The 22,152-nt window shown below is 44.0% G+C and overlaps 1 protein-coding gene across 2 annotated transcripts in view; it reads right to left on the bottom strand.

Moving 5' to 3' along the window:
* The window catches only part of BRD10 (bromodomain containing 10), a 66,672-nt gene extending 59,793 nt beyond the window's left edge, over window positions 1-6,879 (bottom strand). For both annotated transcript variants that reach the window (XM_084834458.1, XM_084834457.1), the window contains exon 1: window positions 4,834-6,879. In XM_084834458.1, the coding sequence (XP_084690584.1) occupies window positions 4,834-5,450 (617 nt within the window). In that variant the 5' untranslated portion in view covers window positions 5,451-6,879. The remainder of the gene's footprint in view (window positions 1-4,833) is intronic.
* Window positions 6,880-22,152: the final 15,273 nt, after the last annotated feature.

The raw sequence follows: 22,152 nt of genomic DNA on the forward strand, positions 1-22,152 counted from the left end.
AAAAGACTGAGGAAAGAAATGGCGGTTCAGCTATTAAATAAGGATGGCAAAAAGATACCAGATGACAAAGAAAAGGCAGAAGTGCTCAATTCCTACTTTAGCACAGTCTTCTCCCGAATGACGCCCCCCCCCCCCAAGCCTACAGGCTGAAGGGGCAGGATTGCAGCTTGAGATTGATAGGCATATGGTCAAGGAACACCTAATTACTTCGAATGAGTTCAAATCTCCAGGGCCAGATGAACTGCATCCTAGAGTAGTAACAGAACTGGCAGAAGAACTCTAAGAACCGCTGTCTATTCTCTTTGAGAAATCATGGAGGATGGGTGAAGTGCCAGATGACTGGAGAACTAATGTTGTCCCTATCTTCACAAAGGGCAAAAAGGAAGAACCCGGGAAAGCCAGACCAGTCAGTCTGACATCAATCCCTGGGAAAAATCTGGAGCAGGTGATAAAGCAATCCATCTGGAAGCACCTTGACAACAATGCCGTGATTACTCAAAGCCAACATGGATTTGTCAAGAACAAATCCTGCCAGACGAATCTGATCTCATTTTTTGATCAGGTAACCTCCCTTGTGGATTGTGGGAATGCTGTGGACATAATAATACCTTAACTTCAGCAAAGCTTTCGACAAAGTGCCCCATGATATCCTGATGAGCAAACTAGCTCAAAGTGGGCTAGATGAAACAACGATTCGGTGGATCCACAGTTGGCTACAGAATCGGACTCAAAGAGTGCTTATCAATGCGATCTTCTCTAACTGGGGAGAGGAAACGAGCGGGGTGCCTCACAGCTCAGTCCTGGGCCCAGTGCTCTTCAACATTTTTATTAATGACTTGGAGGAGGAGGTGCAGGGAATGCTGATCAAATTTGCAGATGACACAAAATTCAGCAGGATAGCTAATACCTTGGAAGGCAGAAACAAAATTCAAAGTGATCGTGATAGACTGGAGCGCTGGGCAGAAAACAACAGAACTGAATTTAATAGGGATAAATACTAAGTTCTGCACCTAGGAAAAAGAAACCAAATGCACAGTTACAAGATGGGTGATACTTGCCTCAACAATACTACAAGCGAGAAGGATCTTGGAATTGTGGTAGATCACAAGCTGAATATGAGCCAACAATGTGATGTGGCTGAAAAAAAGGCCAATGCTATTTGCGGCTGCATTAATAGAAGCATAGCTTCCAAATTATGTGAAGTACTCATTCCCCTCTACTCAGCACTGGTTAGGCCTCATCTGGAGTACTGTGTCCAGTTCTGGGCACCACACTTTAAGAAGGATGCAGACTGGAGAGGGTCCAAAGGAGGGCAACAAAGATGATCAGGGGACTGGAACCAAAGCCCTGTGAGAGACTGAAATAACTGGGCATGTTCAGCCTTGAGAAGAGAAGACTGAGGGGAGATAGGATAGCACTCTTCAAGTACTTGAAAGGTTGTAGCAGAGAGGAACGCCAGGATCTCTTCTAGTTCATCCCAGAGTACAGTACACAGAATCATGGGCTCAAGTTACAGGAAGCCAGATTCCACCTGAACATCACGAAAAACTTCCTGTTAGAGCAATACGACAATGGAACCAATTACCTAGGGAGGCGGTGGGCTCTCCCACACTAGAGGCATTCAAGATGAGGCTGGGCAGCCATCTGTCAGGGATGCTTTGACTTAGATTCCTGCATTGAACAGGGTGTTGGACTCGATGGTCTTAGAGTTGGCCCTTCCAGCCCTGCTATTCTATGATTCTATAACAGAAATAAAAATAAATAAAAATACTGATGAATTGCTTGGATATCTAATGGATATCTAATGCCATGAGGTGTTGGCAATTCTTGTTAGCAACTCCCACATTACAGCCACCATGTGGAAGACTTTCAAGCTCTTTCTATGTAACACTGCATATAGGGAACTCTGATGTTTGCACAGTATCATTAATTAAGATGTTAACTGGAGTCTACAGTGTTTGGCTGCCCTGCAGGAAAGGCAGGAAGGGAGAATGCTGGCTTTGGTCAATGCCCAGTGGAGGGACTAGAACACCTCTGCTAAGCGCTAGCATGCTAGAACCTCTGTCAACTTCTCCTGCAGGAAAGGCAGCAGGAAAGTATGCCAGTTTGGCTGATGCTGGATGGCATTGCAGTGATTAAGAATGCTACTGAGGAGCGACCAAAGATGCCCCTGCTGGCGTGCTGGGGCATACAGGTGTGGGGACAATCTCCACCAACTTCTGGAGCTTTGAAGTTGGGGGAGACACTTGTCACACTTACCAAAGGGCAACTATATACTTGCCATGGCAAATGAAAATATCAATGCTTAGATGTGAGTATGCTTAATTAATACACCAGAATGAGGGTATGGGACACTCATAGACTTTAATCCACCTGCAGCCACCAAAACCATGATCTTTTAGCCCTCCTAAAAGCTGCTTTTTGAACAATGACAATTCTACTGTCAGACATATCTGACACTTCCAAATACAGAATAAAGATTTTTGTTTGCATGCAGTATCATAAAGATTCTAGTTGCAAAGAAAGCAAATGGTATTTAACTCTAAGGGCAGAACCACCATAAGGGCGCATGTTATCTGTTGGAAACTGCTGCATGTATTGGCTATATATCAGCAGTGAGCTGGTCACATACAGGTGCAATCACGTAGAGGAGGCATGGGAAACATGCGGCCCCCCAGATGTTTTTGGACTGGAACTTCCATCAGACCTAGCCAGCATATCCAACAGCAAGGGATGATGGAAGCTGCGGTACAAAAACATCTGGAGGGCCAACTGTTCCCTATGCCTGATGCAGAGGACCAATTTCACACACTACTGCAATCTATTCTAAATGTGGGTTAGTGGTGGCACACTAAAAGACTGATCTTGTGTGTTGTGGTACCTGCATCCAACCAGCTCAACAAGTGATAAACAAGGCTGTTTGCAGCCATCAAAATTACAGATGGCACATGCGAACCAGCCCTAAGTACCTTAAATAGATACTATCGATTTGACTACCAGTATCCCTAACTTTACCAATTTATTATAATTATTAACTTTATTATTATTATATTTATATCCCACCTTTTTCCTCTTGCAAGGAACCCAAGGTGGCTTATATGGTCCTCCTCCACCTCTCCATTTTATCCATACAGGAGACCACACAGTACACCTGTAGTTTCTAAGGAAAACCATACAATTGATCCTCTTATATACAAAACAGTGGTCTGAGATTATAAACTAACATAACTCATTTATTAGCACCTCAACAAGCCCAGTTCTTCAAATGCAGTTACTTCCGTTCCTACATACTTTTCTAGGTATTAGCATCACTGGGTATGTAACTATGTGGTGATACTTGCTCCTGACTGCAGCAGCAAACTAAATACAAGGGGGAGGGCTAATAAGGAAAATATTTGTCATTTTTGGAACACTTGCTTTCTCAACATCAGAACAGGAGGTAAATCAAATTGTATAGTTCAGCGTTGTAATGAACTTCAAAAGTGTCTTATGGTATTCCATTACACCACAACATATGATCACACCCTTTTACTCAGGGGTATAACTTCTAAGCCCTTGTTCTGTATTTACAATTAATGCAGATTAGAGTTCCCAACCCTTCTGTTATGTTTCTATATTTAAAAAGCCCTGGACAAGCAAATCCACTTTCCAGTGCAATCCTCTGCAGACTTAATCTAAGGTTTGATATCGTTTTGCACTTTAACCATTTTTCTTATGGAGATAATTACAATTATTCAAAATTACAATAATTCAACGTCTCGAATACCGCAAGGTATTGCTACCTCAAGCAAGTACAGGGCTTAACTTGAGCAAGACTTTGGCCCTGCAAACCCAATTTTCAACCTGGTTCACACAATCACCATAGCCGTGGTGGGTTGTGGCATCCATGGGCTCCAGGTTGCCAATCCAAGCCCCCACTGCCATAGCTTCTTGTGTCTGAACCTGGTGAAGGTGGCTTGTTGGGGTGGTTAATCTACCACCCCAGAACCCTACAAGAGGCCATGGCTTCTGGGTGGTTTGTTAATCAACCCAACAAACCACCCTCACCGGGTTCAGACTACACAAGAAAACACACCCAGCTAGGTTACTTATGCAAATCAGCCAGCACATGCTGGGTAGTTAACAAGCCACTGTGGCTTGTTAATCACCCTGTGATCATGTGGACTGTAAGAACAACCAGCTTCCCCACATCAGGAATAAGAGAATGGGGCTTTCAAAGTAGAAAAAGATGTACTTTGGGAATCTTACAACCCAGTACCTCTCTTTTTAGAAGTTAAGCAATGGTTGTCTCTTGTGAAATATGGCTGTTTTCTGTCACGATAAACAGTGTGCTAGAAAAAACTTAACATGCAGCTAAGGATTTGAATTAATGCTTCCAATACTACATATTAACACCACACCCCTATGCACATGTATCCTCTGGGACTTACACCCAGGTATGTATCTATAGAATTGCAACCTGAATGCAAGTTCTACTAAACTTCACAGGACTAACTTCCGAGTATACACACACAAGATTGCACTCTAAGTGAGACACCACCTCGGATCAGTTAGTAACAGATCAGATTTGCAGCACAATCTGAAACATGAGTCCTCAGAAGTAAGCCCCACTCAGATCAATAGGACTTACTCCCTAGTAAGCATTCCTATGACTGTAACCTTAGAAACATGAGTTACACGTACCCAATCAAGAGGTCTATAAACATAGGTCTCTACAGGCCTCACACCCTGTATCATTTCACAACAATTACGACCAGCGCCACTTTATGTAAACTTTCCTCCTTGATGTCCCAATACAGCGGAAGACTGTATTACACCTTCCATTACACATACCGAGACAGCAGCGCCAGCTTTTGCTCGAGCATCATCTCCAACTTCTGAGCTTGCTTGGACAGCCAGTGATCCACCCCGTGCAGCCGATAGCAAGTCTCTAGCATCAACCGGAAATCGGCCACGAAATCTGCGATTCCCCTATACTGCCCGGTAGAAAATTTATCTTCCATTTTCAGCAGCCACATCCCAGACAGTTGCTGAGGTTCTTGGGAAGGCTGATGCCCGCTACTTTCCTGGGGGGAGGAGGAGGCGGCGGCGGCGACTGCCGCGCCACTTTGCCCATCTTCAGTTTTTTGGCCTCCTAACGGTCTTAGAAAAGGCGCAGTCAGGGGCCGGTGCTTTTCCAACAGAAACTCCCTCAAGATCCGATAAGCCTGTTGCAGCTCCGGGCTTAGCTTTTGCTCCCAACTGTGGTGCCCACCGCTGCTCGCTGCGTCGTCGTCGTCTTCTTTCAGCAGGCACCCAACGAGCGCGGGGCCCGCGGGAGTCTCCACTCCGCGCTCCCCAGCCGCGGCCGTCGTGGCGGCGGCGTCCTCCGGCGGCTGCTCCATGTCGTCTTCCTCTTCTTCGCCACCGTCGCCCTCCTCTTCCTCCCCCTCGGGCTGCGCCAGGTTCATGCCCCGCTGCGGCTGTAGAGGACGGAGCGTGCGAGAGGCACCCTCGGCATCCAAGAACTTGAACCCACGCTCCCCTCAGCCGGCCTACGGCGCGCTGCCTGCCCCGGCGCGCTAGGCCGGCCGCAGCCGAAATAGCCACAGCTGCCGCCGCCTCCCCCTCCTGCCGCTTCTCGCCTACTTTGCACCTGGGATGCGGCGGCCTCTCATCGCGGGGAAGGAACGTAACCTGTGGCGGCAGGTGGGGGCCCCTTTAACTCGCCGGGCTGGAGAAAGCGGCTCGCGGTCCCCGGCAGCCAGTTCAGGGGGAGCCTCAGAAAGGGCTGCCCGGAGTCTCTTGGTCCTCACGCCATGGGGAGGAGGAAGGAGCGAGACACGGCCGACACCGCCCCCCTACACCTGCCTGCCTGAGGGACCGGGTTGTTCCCGGTCCCTGTCTCGTTTTCTCCCTCACCACTTCGGCTAGAAGCGGCTGTCCGGCGGCGAGGCCTGCGCTCCTGCCTCGCCTCACAGCGCCGGACCCCGGAGAAGCTTCTCCGGACTAGCTCGCTGTATTTGCTGAGGGACGCGGCCGAAGCCGGTCGCGCTGTCAGTTAAAGGGAGCGGGGGGGGGGCTGCGAGACCTTAGCTGTCCCCTCCCCCTAGACAACAGACAGCGAGAAGGGGTGGGGGAAGGAAAGAGCGCCTTCTCCGCCAACTGCGCGTGCGTAGTACTGGCGGCCGAGGCCCGTCGCGTTGGCTGCGCATTTTGTTTTGGACACCAGCTGGAGAATTCGTCATCAAGAAGCGACGGGGAGAGGAAGGGGGTTGGGGCAGCGCACTGTCGCTGCGTTGCCCGAAAGGAAGAGCCTAAAGAGCTGCTGGGGCCGTGATTAAAAGTAGAAGCGTCATACCTGTTATTCTCAGTTTAAACGCCGCCAGGGTCTTTGTACAGATGTTGTGCTGCGGTTTCTTTGGGGCTTTATTTCTGGTGGATCGACACGACCACATGCAAGGTCATGATCCTTCACCCGGTGCACTGCGGGGCTGGCCCCAAATATAGCAAGGAGGGAACGATGCTTGTTACATAAAACTCCGCTAGCTTGATGATTTAGGGTTTTCCTTGAATTTTTCCTGTGGGATGGGGAGAAATGAGGGAGAGTTATGTTATGCTTGTCGGATTTTTGAGGACTGGAAATATGTCGTTCTTGGAAGTATAATTAGCACTTTGTCCGTTAGGTGGTGGTTAGAGCTGCTGCCTCACCATTATAATCGCAGCAGCAGACTGTGTACTGGTTGCAGTTCTATGCCGGCGTTCCTGGGAGTAAGTCCCATTAAAATCAGTGGAATTCAGATTGGAGTAGACATCTATTGTCAGTGGAAGAGTTATCGAGGCCAAACATTGAAAGACGTATCATTGTGGTTGCTATTTCATGTTTAGTTGAATAAATTCAGAAGTGAAAGACTTGTGTCATATCTTTCTCTTGAGAATTCCCTGCACAAAATGAAACAAGGGTCCCCCTACGCATGCAGCGTATTTGATTTTAATTGTTTTATTGTACATGATTTGGTTTAACTTACATTGGAATCTGCCCTGTGCTACATATTATGAAGGATGGTATAATAAATAAAATGAATGATCTTTTCCCTTTCAACTAGTCTTAGATAAGGAAAGAAACCACCACAAGTGCCTCTGGTAGCTTCTACCTTTCCCAATATCTGTTGATTGGAGAAGGGTAGCCAGTGAGAAGATTGCAAGCAGTTCCTTTCCTTCTCCAAAGCTTGGCACAAACTGAGAGATCAACCCCCCCATCCCAACCGCAAGTTCTCTGCAAGAGAAAGAGACACTTGCAAGACCAAGGGATACTGTTATCACTGGCAACCAGGCAAATGAATTTGTGTGTGGAGGGGGGGAGAGGGGAGAGAGAGACTACAATTAATCCCAGTCTGCCACATTTGACATCAGTAAAACCATAATCCAGTGGTTCCCTGACTGTAGGTCAGATCACATGAATGTGAAGTAAAAGGTGTTCAAATGTGCTGTGAAAAATGTATCTACCTGGTCTTGGAAGGGAGAGGCATGCAGTGTTGATTTCTCTAAGTATATATGTAATAGCATCATCATCTGGGAAGGAGTAAGCGTGAACCAAGAATCTTTATAACGCAGTCCATGCGACAGCTGATAGGTGCAGAGGACTCCCTGAAGCATTGCCATTGTCCAGAAAGCATAATCCCAGGTCTTATTAAGTGGACAAAGGAAGAGGGCAGAATGCTAGGAGATATTCTTGCAACTGGATTTGTTGATAGTGAAGCATGCTCCAATTTTAATCTGGGTGGGGGAAATCTGTACCCCAAGTACAGATTCCCCCCGCCCAGATAATACTGTGATCAGATTATATGCTATAATCAGATATGCATATTTGCAATGATTGGAGAAGTCAGAATTGGGTCTGTAAAAGAATTTCCTAATTTAAAATATGTTCAGAGCCTTTCCCTTATTTTAAAAGCCTGTGCTTGTTATCCTAACAATAACTTCAGTGGGGCATAGCTTAATAGATTGCCCATTAAATGTAGCTATGTCTTGCCACATGAGAGCAGTATTGCATTTAAATGAGATTCGAGTTTTACAGATCTGGATTAACAAAACTTCCTTTAGGTAAAATGAGTTGAAAATGGCACAAAAATATGCTCTGGTGTATTTAATGGTATGCACTGTATTTTTTACTGCCAGGAAGTGAAAGAGGTGATTGTGAGACCTTCTGTCTCAGATCCCAAAATACCTTGGTTGGCCATATACCTTGTCTTATGGGTTGGGGAGGAGATTTGCTGCTCTGTCTCAGGCAGCAAAATATCATGGGCCAGCCCTCTTGGCTATTTGGTCCTATGATCCAGGATAGCACAGACTTTTTTTTCTGGACTGCTTCACTGAGTACTTCATATAATAAAGTGCAACCAAAGGGTTACGTCCCTATTCCTTCTAGGTTCCATTTCTTCCTTTTTTTGACCAACATAGATATATTTTTCCTTTCTTTGGCAATTATTTTTATATATATATATATATATATATATATATTTATTTATTTATTTATACCAAAAAGTATGTAAGTTTTTTCTAGGTTGTTGTACACTGTTGAACTATATCGGATGGCATGGCTGGTTCCAGATAGAGATTTATTGTGGAATTGCGATAGCTTTTTCACTCACATTTTACAGGTGGTCCAAACAGTCCATTTGTACTCATGTTCCGTATTGCTGCTGCCATCTTGTTTCTTACCAGAGAAAGTCCAGTTTCTTTTTTTGAGACACACAGAAGAGTAATACTGTCTTCACAGGTGTATATTTTATTTGCACTACTTGCCCATACTTTTAAAGAGGTGTGGTTTTCATGTGGGCAGTGACCTATCAGGTTGGTTAATCTATCATAGCTCAGCACCCATTTAGTATAAACTTTGTGGTGGCTGCCATTTTTATCACCTGTTGTTTGGGGCTTTTTAAAACATCTTTTAAGTAGTACTGAAGCACTTTCCAGGCTATATATTTTTTAAATTGAAAAACTAGCAGTACCACTTAAATGAAAGAATGTTATGGCAGTAGAATCCTATAATGCAATCTATAAATTTTTAAAATGATAGCAGGGGCAGGGAAAATCCCGTTTCCAGTCACCGCCATTTTAGCAAGCTGGTTACTGGAGGTGATTGAAAATTTAAAAATGCATTACAGGGATATAGCATTGTACCCCTATAATGGTACTTTTAAAGAAAAAGTGTACTTGGAGTTGCCTGGAGGTATACAGAAGTTTTGTTACACTGTAAGGGGACTCCATTTTCAGTATAATTCTAAATGCAGCTTACAAAGCGAATATACACTTGAATCTGTAAATTGCAGCATGTCTGCAGTTGTCTGTTCTTATAATACCTAAGGTGGCTGTAGTATTCCTCCAAATATGATGTTATTTGAAACTAAGCCATTGTCTAGAGTATTGCATAGTATTGCCATATGGACTGACTCTGTCCTAAAAAAAGCTCCTGGGTTTTTTAACACTGCATTTTGGGGGTACCCAACTATGTAGGATATGTGGCCATGTGTTTAGAAACTAGGGTAGGTTTTGTGGAAACTAGAGCCCAGAGCTTAAAATTTTGGCTACATCTTCACTTTTCTTCAGTGACATCTAGACTTCTACACTTCATGCTAACAGACTCATACTTTAGTAAATGGTCCCATATAATTCTACATAATTTATTTATTAATTAAATGTCTTAATCGCCCATCTAGCCTGTCACCTGGCCACTCTGGGCGATGTACAATAATACAGTTTAAAAGCAATAAAATTTCGCTAGCCCACCCCAAATGCCTGCCTGAACAACCAAGTTTTCAACGCATGGCGGAAGCTCATTAAAGAGGGGGCACGGTGGAGTTCCCTAGGGAGGGAGTTCCACAGAGTGGGGGCCACCACAGAGAAGGCCCTCTCCCTGGTCCTCACCAGCCTAGCTGTCCTGGCTGATGGGACAGAGAGAAGGCCATCCGAGGCTGATCTTGTTGAGCGGCCTGTCTGGTGTTGCTGGAGGCGCTCCTTAAGATAGACTGGGCCGGAACCATATAGGGTTTTAAAGGTCAAAACCATAAAAGTAGTCTAATCAGTGGAATCTCTTTTAATGCTCAGACAACAATAAATATTTAAACTGTTGAGCAAAAAAACTATATAATATTGAAAGTCAAGCTTTATATTCCCTGGGTAATAGAACTTGTTCCTCCATGGCTCATGGATTTTAACCTGATTATGGTATTTCTGTGCCTTATTTGATTTCCCTTAAAGCAGGGTGTGTAACATGCAGCTTCTACAAAATTCAGAGGTGCACCAGCAAAAAATTGATTTGCTGCCAAAATTTGGCAACAAACAACAAAGGGGGCTTAAAGGGGACAAATTTAATTTGTTTTCAAATTTGCCCTTTTTAAGCTTCTTTTGTGGTTTGCCACCAAAATTCAATGGCAGATGGCTGATTTATTTTGCCACCGCCATTTTGGTGGGTTGGCAGTGGCAGAAATGAGGCCTGTGGGGGGTCCAAGGGGTCAAAAGTGGCCCACAGAACCCCTGCCCTAATACATGTACTCTCATATTGTGAATTATATTCTGACCAGAGTCATACAATTTACCCTCTTTTGATTAGTTTACTGGGACACCCTGATGAGATTAACAGGTAAGGTCCCATACATCACCAAACAGTCTGGGTTTAAAAAAAATTACTCTGTGTATAAGAGCTAATGATTATACTACTCAATATGGATAAATTGAATGGGATTCTATTTTTCTTGTTAATTTATTTGTTACATATTTCAAACTGAGCAGATCATATGGCCATAATAGACATAATTCAGGGTGCAATGCTATGCACGTTAAGTCCTACAGCTGCCACCGTGCTCCAGCCACATCATGCACTGACACAACCAGGGAAATATGATCTATGACAGGGATAGGCAGAAAGTAGATCTCCAGATGTTTTGGACTAACTTGCAAAATTCCCTGCTAGCATGGCCAACGGTCAGGAATGCTGGGAGATGATTTCCAAAAATCTGGAGATCTATTTTCTGTTCACCTCTGATCTATGAGACACCATAGCATTAACTCTGGTCCAACACTTCTCTTTAGTGTAAAATATTGACAAGTGGACTAGGTCCATGTCAATACTTGTCAACAATAGGCAGAAATGAATAAGGAAAGGAGGTTGTGCACTCCAAATTAGGCTTTGGGCCACCACAGAGCATACCCTCTCATCTCCCAGGGGGTTTCTTTAGTATTACGTCCAGCCCAGTTCTTCATTTTCAAGCAAAACACTGTGAGGCATGCTGGTACACATTTAAGTGGATAAGGAACTGGGGGTGTGCACTTTTGAACTAAGCTTTGGCCCATCATAAATCATGCACTGACACCACCATGAGAGTGCTTGCTGTGAGGTGGCATAGTGTTGCATCTGACCCACTGCTTTGGGTACATGACACAATCAATTAGTCAGTGTATCAAAAAATTTAAAAGGAACTGGGTGAAGCACACTCAGTATTTTCTGCCAAAATAAAGCATAGAGCAAGACATGGTAGGGCTATTCACACAACACTCTAATCTACACACACTCAGTGGTGGAGTGTGGGTTGTTTGTTCACCATGGTTTAGCATGTTGTCTGAACCCAGGACATTTCTGCTGGGTGGTTTGTTAACCACCCTGAACAACTGAACAGCAAACTATGGGTTCTCAAGGTGGCTCGTTTGAGAAAAAACGAACCACACTGCATGGTTAACAAGCCATCCTGCAGAAAATGTCCTGGGTTCAGGGAACACACTAACCCATGGTTCAGCAAACAACCCACAGTTCAATAATAACCCACAGTCAACCGCTGACTGTGGGTTAGCATGTTGTGCAAACCCAGTCTATACTAGGCTGTCTCATAGGCAACAGTATCCTGGTTGCCTTTTTATAGGATTTTGGTCCAAAACTTGTCCTATAGTTCACCCCACCCCCATTTCTTATTCATTTCTATTTATTTATTTATTTATTTAATTTCTATACTGCCCAATAGCCAAAACATATATTATGATTGGCATGGAGAGCACCATGCTTGACTCTGTCTTGTGTCCCAAAAAGCATTGCGCCTGATATGATGCTATGGTATCTTAGTGATTCCCCTAGAGGTGAGGGTGTATGATTTTGGGTGACCAAAAGCTTAATTTGGTGAGCAGACCTCCTAATTCCTTATTTGCAATTGTCATCTGGGATAGTCTTACATTAAAGTGCATTGTGCAAAAACAGTGGCTTCGAATGGAAAGAATTGTCATGGATCATGAATGATGCGGTCCCCCATTGATGTAGGTATATGATATGAAGAAGGCCAGAGCTTATGTTGGGGGTGCAAGGGCATATAAACTTCAGTTCCTTATTAAATCCCCTCATTGAGCTCTGTTTTGAACTTTTGTGCAAATATTTATTTATTTGAATATTTATATACCGCTTTTCAACAAAAAAATTCCCAAAGCAGTTTACGTAGTTTAAAAAGTGGCTTGCAAAGGTGTTTCTATACAGTTGTGGGCTTTCACATAAAGAAAGCAGGAGTGGGCTTTCACATGTTGATCTCCCGTGCTTAAGCAAAGGGACAGACTCCCTCCTAGTTGTCTTGGGGAGCGATGCTTCCATGGAAGCACCAGTCCTCTCTCCAGGCCAAATTTGGGGACAGATCTGATAAAGACAGCTCCAGTCCAGGTTATCTGAAAGACCGTATCCTCCCTTATGAACCTGCCCGTGTCCTGAGATCCTCTGGGGAGGCCCTTCTCTCAGTCCCACCATTGTCACTGGCATGTTTGGTGGGAACCCGGGAGAAGGCCTTCTCAGTGGCTGCCCCACAGCTGTGGAACACCCTTCCCAGGGATGCTAGGATGACTCCCTCCTTGATGTGTTTCCAGAGGCAGACTAAAACATTCTTGTTCCAGCAGGCCTTTGGGACATAGTTGGAACCTGGGGGTAAGCTGCTAAAATGCTGTTTTAAAATGCTGTTTAAATGTTTTAATATAATTTTAATTGCATTGTTGTTTAATTTATATTTTAACTGTTGTATACTTTCATTTGTTTTAATTGTATATGTTTTAATTTTTGTAAGCCGCCTTGTGTCCCAGTACTGGGGAAAAGGCGGGGTATAAATAATGATGATGATGACGACGACGACTAGGACAGGACAGGGATGGTCCTGCCACACAGTTCTTCCCTCAAACAGCAGACTTTGGGACAATTAGGATCTGCCCTGGAGAGGGCTTGGTGAAGTTGCCCTCCTCTTTCATCGATGTCTTGGCTTCAGCAAAAGAGCAACTCCCGCCCCAGATCAGATCCAGGAGCAGAACAGATAACAAGGTGCAGGTCATGAGGGCAGGGCTGCTCAGTTCACAAATAAGGAACTGGGAATTAGTGGTCAAGTTCAGCCTTGCAGTATTTTCAAGGATTACAAGAATTCTTGTAATTCTAGTAGCTTTTGAGGATGCCTCAGTTTGACTACCAGAGCATGTAGGGTTGGAGTCTTCCTGCATGGTGGTAGACACAAGTGGGCAGTGTATCGTCTGTCCCCTACATAACTCCCAAGGCGGGAGTTAAACCTGTGCATTTTCAAAACTCCTTTTTTTGTGCAGAAAAAAAGGTGGGGAAATGGTGAGCACTTACTGGATGGGATCGCAGTGAGTCCGGGAAGGCGCTAGTGGGTGCAAGCAGGGGGCGAGCGAGGACATTATTTATTTATTTGTTTGTTTGTTTATTTAGTGCATTTATACCCCGCCTTTTTTCCTCTTGCAAGGAACCCAAGGTGGCTTACATTATCCTCCTCCTCTCCATTTTATCCTCACAACAACAACCCTGTGAGGTGGGTTGGGCTGAGAGTCTGTGACTGGCCCAAAGTCACCCAGTGAGCTTCCATGGCCGAGTGGGGACTAGAACCTGGATCTCCCAGCTCCTAGTCCAACATTCTTGCCACTACACCACACTGGTTCTCACAATGGGCACAGTCTGGGGGTTGCGGGGGGGGGGGCAACAGACTCACGGACCCTGTCGGGTGCCTGCAACATCCCAAGTGATTAGCACAAATGCCCATATTATGGATCAAATATGAGGAATATAGAAAGCTGCCTTATACCAGGACACTATGACCGGGTTTGCACAACATGGTAACCCACACTCAGTGGTTGAGTGTGGGTTGTTGTTGAACCATGGGTTGTTTGTTGAACCATGGGTTAGTGTGTTGTCTGACCCAGGACAATTTCCACAGGGCAGCTTGTTAACCATGCATTGTGGCTTATTTTTCTCAAACAAGCTACCTTGAGAACCCATGGCTTGTTGTTGGGTTGTTCAGGGTGGTTAACAAGCCTGAACTAATTAGTGGTTAACTAATAATAATAGTAGTAGTTATTATTTATTAGTGGTTAACTGATATATTTATTAATAGTTGTTTCAGGCTTTTGTTGCAAGTTATTTTATTGCCTTTCCATCTTGTTTCTTTAGATAGAGCATGTTAACTGAGATGAACACAGTTTGGCTGCATATCAAAACAGATACAGAAAGATAAACTACAGTTTTATCTTCCTGATTAAGTTCAGAAATGATACCACATTCTGGAGTTGTCATTAAAGTTTACTATTGTTTGCCATTGTTTGTTGTAAGAAACATCTTGAATTGTATTCATTTTGTCTATGGTCGACGCTACACCCTTTTGCATTCTTGAGAAGCAATTTGTATATTGTTAATAGAGACTCAGCGTCCATAGCATTATTATGTCTGTATCAAGTGTAGTTTAAATACAACCTACTGATGTTTATTATTGCTACACAGAGATTTTTGAACTTAAGAAGCGATTGGTCCAATGTTAATCAGATACCTTGTATATGTACTTGCATACGAAAGTATAGTAAAAGATTTATATTTTACATTTTGAGTGTATAATTTGCTTTTTGCAATGTGTATCACTTGTGGGTCCATTCATTTTGTTGGTTGGTGTTTCTTAGTGAGGTCCTCATCCTTGCTTCATTGTAGATAAGACCGACATAATTTTGCCATTTCCAAAGCAAACAGAGCCACTTTTCCTTTGAATTATCCTACTGGTGTTGGCAAGTAAAAGTTAATATTGATGGTGATGATGATTGGACCAGTGTGAACAATTTGAATCTTAGTTCCTTATAAACGGAAGAGTAAAACAGTCAATGCAGAATATCTTCAGCCACTTCAGCTCAAGAAATACACAATTTCGGCAATGATGCTCCAGAATGGCAGGCATGACCTCTTCTGATCTAAGATGAACTGCTAAGATGAGAGCTTTTTTTAATCATATATTTGATATGCTCCAACATTAATTCTCATATTCATGGTTATATTTTATCATTTGGGATAAAGGAGCCCGTTTTAAAATTACCCAAACCAAACAATGCTAGATAAATAAATATATCTCCCAAACTATTATTTTTATAAACTATGTATTTACATATGGCATCTTTCATAAGCTAAAAGGTTTATTTATTTATTTACATTTATATACCACCCCACATCTAAACAGATTCTGGAGTGGTGAACAATAAAAGAGAAAATAATAAAACGCCGTATTAAAAATTTGTTATTTAAAAAAACCAGAATACCAGTAAAACCCATGGTTAGTCTGTCAAGCAGGCTTCCTGAAATACAGATGTTTTCAGGAGGCACTGAATACAACACAATTTTGGTGGCTGCCTAACCTCCAGAGGCAGGGAGTTCCAAAGAAAGGGGGCTACCACACTGAAAGCTCTGCTCCTGGTGGACTCAATTCCGGCCATAGTTCCATGAGAAAACACCCTGAGCATGCCATCTGATGACCTCTGGTGAGAGAAGGCGCTCTCTCAGGTATCCTGGTCCCAAGTTATTTATGGCTTTCTACACTTGTACCAAAATCTTAAACCTGGCCTGGTAGCAAATAGGCAGCCAGAGCAGTTCCCTCAGCAAAGGAGCTGTATTCTGAAAAGAGGACGCTCTTGACAACAGCGGAGCTGCTGCATTCTGCACTAGCTCCAGCTTCCAGAGCAGCCTTAAGGGCAGTCCCACACAGAGTGCATTTCAGTAATCTAGTCTTGAGGTGAGTAGTGCCTGCACCACTGTGGCCAAGTTATCTCAGTCCAGAAGAGTCTGTAGCTGGCAAAGGTTGCATTTAGATGTGGGGAAAAATACAGCAGAAAAGGAATATGGGAAAAGAATTGGCAGTGGACATATAAACTGTGGGTACTGCCACATTGCTTTTTGTTACCATGCTATGCCCCATACCTGTTCACCCAGTCAGCTTACTGGGCATGGCACCAAGAGCAACCCCTCTTGCAGTGCCCTTGAATCAGCAGATAGCCTCCCTGACAGTGGTTGAACGACCACATGGTGTCAACGAAACATGTGATGGGGCACAGCTGATCAAACCAAGCACAGCAAGAAGGGCAGGAGAGAAACGGACAAAAAGTGCCTTTCCAAAGCTGCTTCTTGAATCTCAACGGAAGCTTCCATTGATGCCATTTGGGGAGGTTATTTTTGTCAGGACCATGGCAGGGAAAGAAAGAATTTAATCTCCCCTCCCTGCTCCTCGTGATCCCATGGCTGCATAATAAAAAAGAAGCAGAATTGGATTCATGACCTGAACTGACCTGGACAGCATGATCAACATCTGAAGCATTCCTCCGAGTGCCACCTCTGAGGGAGGCATGGAAGGTGGTAACAAGGGAGAGGACCTTCTCAGTGGTGCCCCCCTTATTATGGAATGATCTCCCCACTGAGGCCCACCTGGTGCCAATACTGGCATCTTTTCAGCACCAGCTTAAGACTGCCCTCTACTCCCATTTAATCACATATGATGGGGCATTTATGTCAGCTGCCTTTAACAGATCTAGTATTTTATTGAAATTGTTTTTAGCTGTTGAAATAGTTTTACATTTTGTATATTGAAATGTTATGCTGTATTTTATTATCCTGTATCTGTGATTAGTGTTTCTTGAATTGTTGTGAACTGCCCAGAGAACTTCAGCTATTCGACAGTATTGAAATGAATAAATAAATAATATCAGCAAAAGCAACATTTTATTGTTAGCCAATTTGCAAAATCATGGTGATACAGCGGGTTTTCATTCCAACCTGCTGAGATAATGGAGTATCCGGAGAACAAGATACTCAATCTGCTCTGTAGAACAACCGTGTTGTCTGAAAATTATGTACTAGGAAAATCCAGATGTTTTTAATTCTGGTAAATGAGGCTGGTTGACATACTACATCTTGCTCATTTTCAGTAATGTTACCTAATGCCAAAAATGTTATTCCTGATCTTGATCTCATTTCTGACATTTCTAAGCAACTCTGGGAGCCTTTTTGGCCAAAGAACACAGTATGCAGTCTTTGAACAAGTCAGCAATCCTGTGGCCCCTAGACAGTGTCTGGGGACCCACAAGATTATTTGGATTCCTGGATCCAAGACTGGAGACAGCGCTCCAAACTCGAGCCCAAGAGTCTGACCTCCCTGTCTCCTCTCCCTTGCAGACAAGTGAGGGGAGAACTCCTTCAGTTGCCTCTACGAACTCACAAATCTGAGCTCGGAGAGAAGGGGAAGGGGGAGTGCCAGTGGGGGAGGGAGGGAGGGAGGGGACGGCTTATGTCGTATCCCCAGCCTCCTTCTCTCCCACTTCCTGACGCCTCAGCTAGATGCCCATCTAGCTAAATTGCAGAGCAGGAGGCACGGTGCACGTCCTACTCTGCTTTGGATACTTGTAAGGCTCCCAAGTTTGGAGGCTTATGACTATCAAGGGCAGATCCAATAGGATTGCACCATAAATAAAATATCTAATTTCTTGTAGTTGACTTGGAACCCTGGAACTACTCTAAATGCTGAGAGCTTATCAATAAATATAAATATAAAGTTTTTGGACCATCTTCAAAGGCAGCCCTATGTACAGCACATTATGGTAGTCCAGCCTGGATGTCACTAGTCCATAGATAACCAAGGCAAGGTCTGTTATCTCCTGATAGGGCCACAGCTGGTGTACCACCCTAAACTGGTAAAACACATTCCTGGACACTGCAGCCATCTGGGCTTCTCCAGCTAGTGCAGAGTCCAGGCGGACTCCCAGACTATGCACTTGGTCTTTTAGGGGGAGTGCAACACCATTTCAGACCAACTGTAAACCTCCTTGCAGGGTACTTGGTTTCCCAATCCACAAGTCCTCTGTCTTGTCTGGATTAAGTGTCAGCTTGTTCACCCTCATCCATCCCAAAACAGCCTTCAGACACTAGTTTAAGAGTTCCACAGCCTCCCTGGGATGTGTAAATGGAAACGAGACATAATGCTGAGTCTCCTTCGCATACTGATGACACTTCAGCCCCAACTGTGGCATTCCTGCCAATTGCCAGTGAGAATACTTTTTCAGTAAGGCCTTTGCCACAGCAGGCAATACCCCCTCCCCCAGTAATGCTGGCACCAGGACCTTTACTTTGTGAAATGTGAGGGCATACTGGCTTTATTCTGACCTATTTATTCACTCTATTACTTGACCCCTTTTGTAGCCATGAGAAGTAGGCGTAAGATTTTATTAAACAAAGAAATCGTTATTAATTACATCATTACGGTAATAAAGAGTAAATAAGGGCGCAATCCTATCTAGATAGGCGTCCGCCTCCGAACTCGGAGGCAACCGCCTATCCAAAGCAAGGCAGGAGAAGCACGGGGGGATCATTCCCTCCGCACCTCTCCTGCCCTGCTATTTCTGCTAGACAGCCAATTTTGGCTGTCTAGCCATGGGGGGCCAAGCGGGAGAGGAGGCTGCTGTATGACACATAGGATGTGTCGCACATGCAGATCCACTCTCCCTGCCCCGGAACGCCCCCAGCCCCACCCCTTTTCAGCCGCTCCATGCTCCTCTTCCAAGCGCGGAGGATGGGGCTTCTCTGCGCTGCCTCCAAGGCAGCACAGATGTGGGGAGAAGTCAGTTTTCTGGGAACCAACCTCAGAGCGCAGGCTCCGAGGTTGGTTCCCGGAAAACAGCCTATCCGATGCTCTGACTTGGATTCCTGCATTGAGCAGGGGGTTGGACTCGATGGCCTTGTAGGCCCCTTCCAACCCTACTATTCTATGATTCTATGGCTGTCTAGCCGCTGTCTAGCTGCCATAGGATTGCTCCCTACGTAACTTTAAAAGCATCCATCCATATATCCATCCATCCATCCACCCATCCTCTCTCTCACACACAGGCACACCTACTTTCCTCTTTAGTCTTATACACACAGATCTTAGCCACTCTATCTCTTTACAATTTATCTCTTCACAGACCCCATCTCTCTTCCCAAACTATCCTGATCTAAACGTTCCCCTATCTGCCCTACACAAGCGCAGCACCCTGTTTACATAGCACACATCATTTCTCTCGCGCGCACACACACACACACACTCACTCAGCAATTATCTCACATATGTAAATACACAATTTCTCCTGTCACTCATACTTACCATAAACACATAGAATTATAGCATTAATAAACATCTGTAAACACAAACTCATAATATTCATACATGTAACATCACAAAAACCTCTGGATGACTTCCCCCAGCAGTTTAATGTAGATGTTAAAAAGCATGGGGCACAAGATGGAACCTTGCAGCACCACTCCTTCAGGAAGGACCAGAACCACTCTCAAACTGTGCCTCCTAAGACCAACCCAGATAAATGATTCAGAAGGATACCATGGTCAATGGTATCGAAAGACTTGAGCGGTCCAGAAGAACCAACAGGGTTGCATGCCTGCAGCATAACTCATCAACCAGGGTGACCAAGGCTGTTTCCATCCTATAACTAGGTCTGAAACCTGAGTGGAATGGGTCCAAATAATCAGTATCATCCAACACTGCTTGGAGTTCTGAGGCCACCATCAGCTGCAGCACCTTACCCAAGAATGGCAAATTTGACAAAGGTTGTGAACCCCTTAGGAATATTTCCAACCTAAAATGTTATTAGATCTTAATCGAACCCCATAATCCTAGATAAAGAACAATAGATAACCTGATTAAACAAATGGCACACAAACATTATGCTTTTTCAACATTTATTTATCATCAACTGATTCAACATGCAGTATCCATGTGTGAAAAAGTACGTGAACCTTTAGATTCAGTGGCTGATGGCACCCCCTTCAGCAGCAATGACTTCAAGTACACGTTTCCTGTAACTTTGGTCAGTCTCTCACATCAGTTTGGAGGAATTTTGGCCCATTCCTCCTTACAGAACTGCTTTAATTCAGTGACACTTGAGGGCTTCCTTGCATAAACAGCTAGCTTCAAGTCCTGCCACAACATTTCAATGGGGTTTAGGTCCAGAATTTGACTAGGCTATTTTAAAACACGGGATTTCTTCTTCCGCAACCATTCTTCTGTGGATCTGCTTGTATGTTTAGGATCATTGTCTTGTTGTGTGACCCACTTTTAGCTCAGCTCACGAACAGATGGCCTGACATTCTCTTCCAGAATCTTCTGATACACTTCAGAATTCATGGTTGTGTCAATGATGGCAAGCCATCCAGGTCCTGAGGCAGCAAAGCAGGACCAAACAAACCATCACATTCCCACCACCGTATTTGATGGCAGGGATGAGGTTCTTCTGTTCGAAATCAGTGTTTGTTTTTCACCAAACATAATGTTACTTATTGACACCCAAAAACTTTACCTTTGACTCATCTGTCCAGAGAACATTGTTCCAGAAGTCTTGGGGATCACCTATGTGATCTTTAGCAAATTTCATATGGGTAGCAATGTTCTTTTTAGAGAGCAGTGGTTTCCCCCTGGCGATTCTCCCATGAACACCATTCTTGTTCAGTCTGTTTCTGATCATTGAGTCATGAACACTCACATTAGCCAAGGCGAGCATGGCCTGCAGATCTTGGATGTTACTCCTGCTGATCTATGTTGTTTTAACCAATTTTTAAATTGTATTTGCAGTCTGGTTCAAGGGGATAAAACTTGTTGTGTCCTTGCTGATGGACCTCTATTATGGTATCAGTGGAGATGCTGGGAGTTCCAGGACTTTTTCTTTCTAAATATGCATAGGATTACACCCTGAGGGTAGTCTCCAATGTTAGTCCTACATAGAGTAGACCCATTGAAATGAATGAAACTTAAGTTAGTTCTGACTAACTTAAGTCCCATTCATTTCAATGGGCCTACTCTATCTAGGACTAACATTGGATACTACTCTAGGTTTCATGGCCAGAACAGCTGTAAACAGCTTAGCGTTGTTTGTTCCAAGCATTTTTAGGCTGCCTTTCTGGACTAAGTCCTCTCTCAGCAGCATACAACCATATAAATAACAAAACTGAAACAATATAACATTATGAAAATGTTTAAAATAACAGCAATTCAAAGATAAGCAACAACATTTTAAAATATGCAACAGCCAGCATAATTATCACAAGCAGCAGCAATAAAGCAGTAAAGCAGCAACATATCCAGTAAAATCACATTAATTAAAAGCCATTTGGCATAGATAGGTCTTCAGAGTCTTTTTGAAAGCCAACCAAAGGGGCCGACCATACATGCCTTAGTAGTGAATTCTACAGAGTAGGGGCCACTACCAAGGATAAAAGTGTATAGTACCTTAGCTGTGTAGTTCCAGCCAAGAGAGCAGTTTTTATTTTTCACAGATTGCAGGTGTGGGATGCCCTGATCACATCAGGACCCTGCTATGGGGGTAAGGGGGCTTTAACCCTTTGTTCCCTATTGCTATCCCAATCCAGGACAAATTGCATGAGCAATTTGTATTGCCAAAAAAAGTCCCATTGAAACATGAGTTGTTAAGAGACAAACAAGAATTTTCCTGATATCCTAAAATAGCAAAATAACGGGGCAAACGGTTAGAATTCATGACAGTTAGAATGCATTGATTCATTACAATCAACTGAAGCTTGTGTCAGGACCTGACTTCCCAGAGATGAAGCCCAATTCCCAGGAAAACCTTTTATTGCTGTAATTCCAGTAAATAGGTTAATGCCCTTGCAGCCCCAATCAAGAACCACAGATAACAGTTCACAACATAAGACTTAGATCAAGTTCAGTTCATGAGCCGCAAAACAAAACCTGAAGCATGATCAGTTTGGCAGAATAAATCCCAATACATTCAGAGATAAAGTAGGGAAGCTTTGCAGGTTATCCAAGCGTTGTTTCTAGCAAAGTCTCTTGC

This window comes from Heloderma suspectum, chromosome 2 (assembly GCF_057233095.1).
Source record: "Heloderma suspectum isolate Gila_16-S chromosome 2, 16-S_ref, whole genome shotgun sequence".
In the NCBI taxonomy this organism is placed as follows: domain Eukaryota; kingdom Metazoa; phylum Chordata; class Lepidosauria; order Squamata; family Helodermatidae; genus Heloderma; species Heloderma suspectum.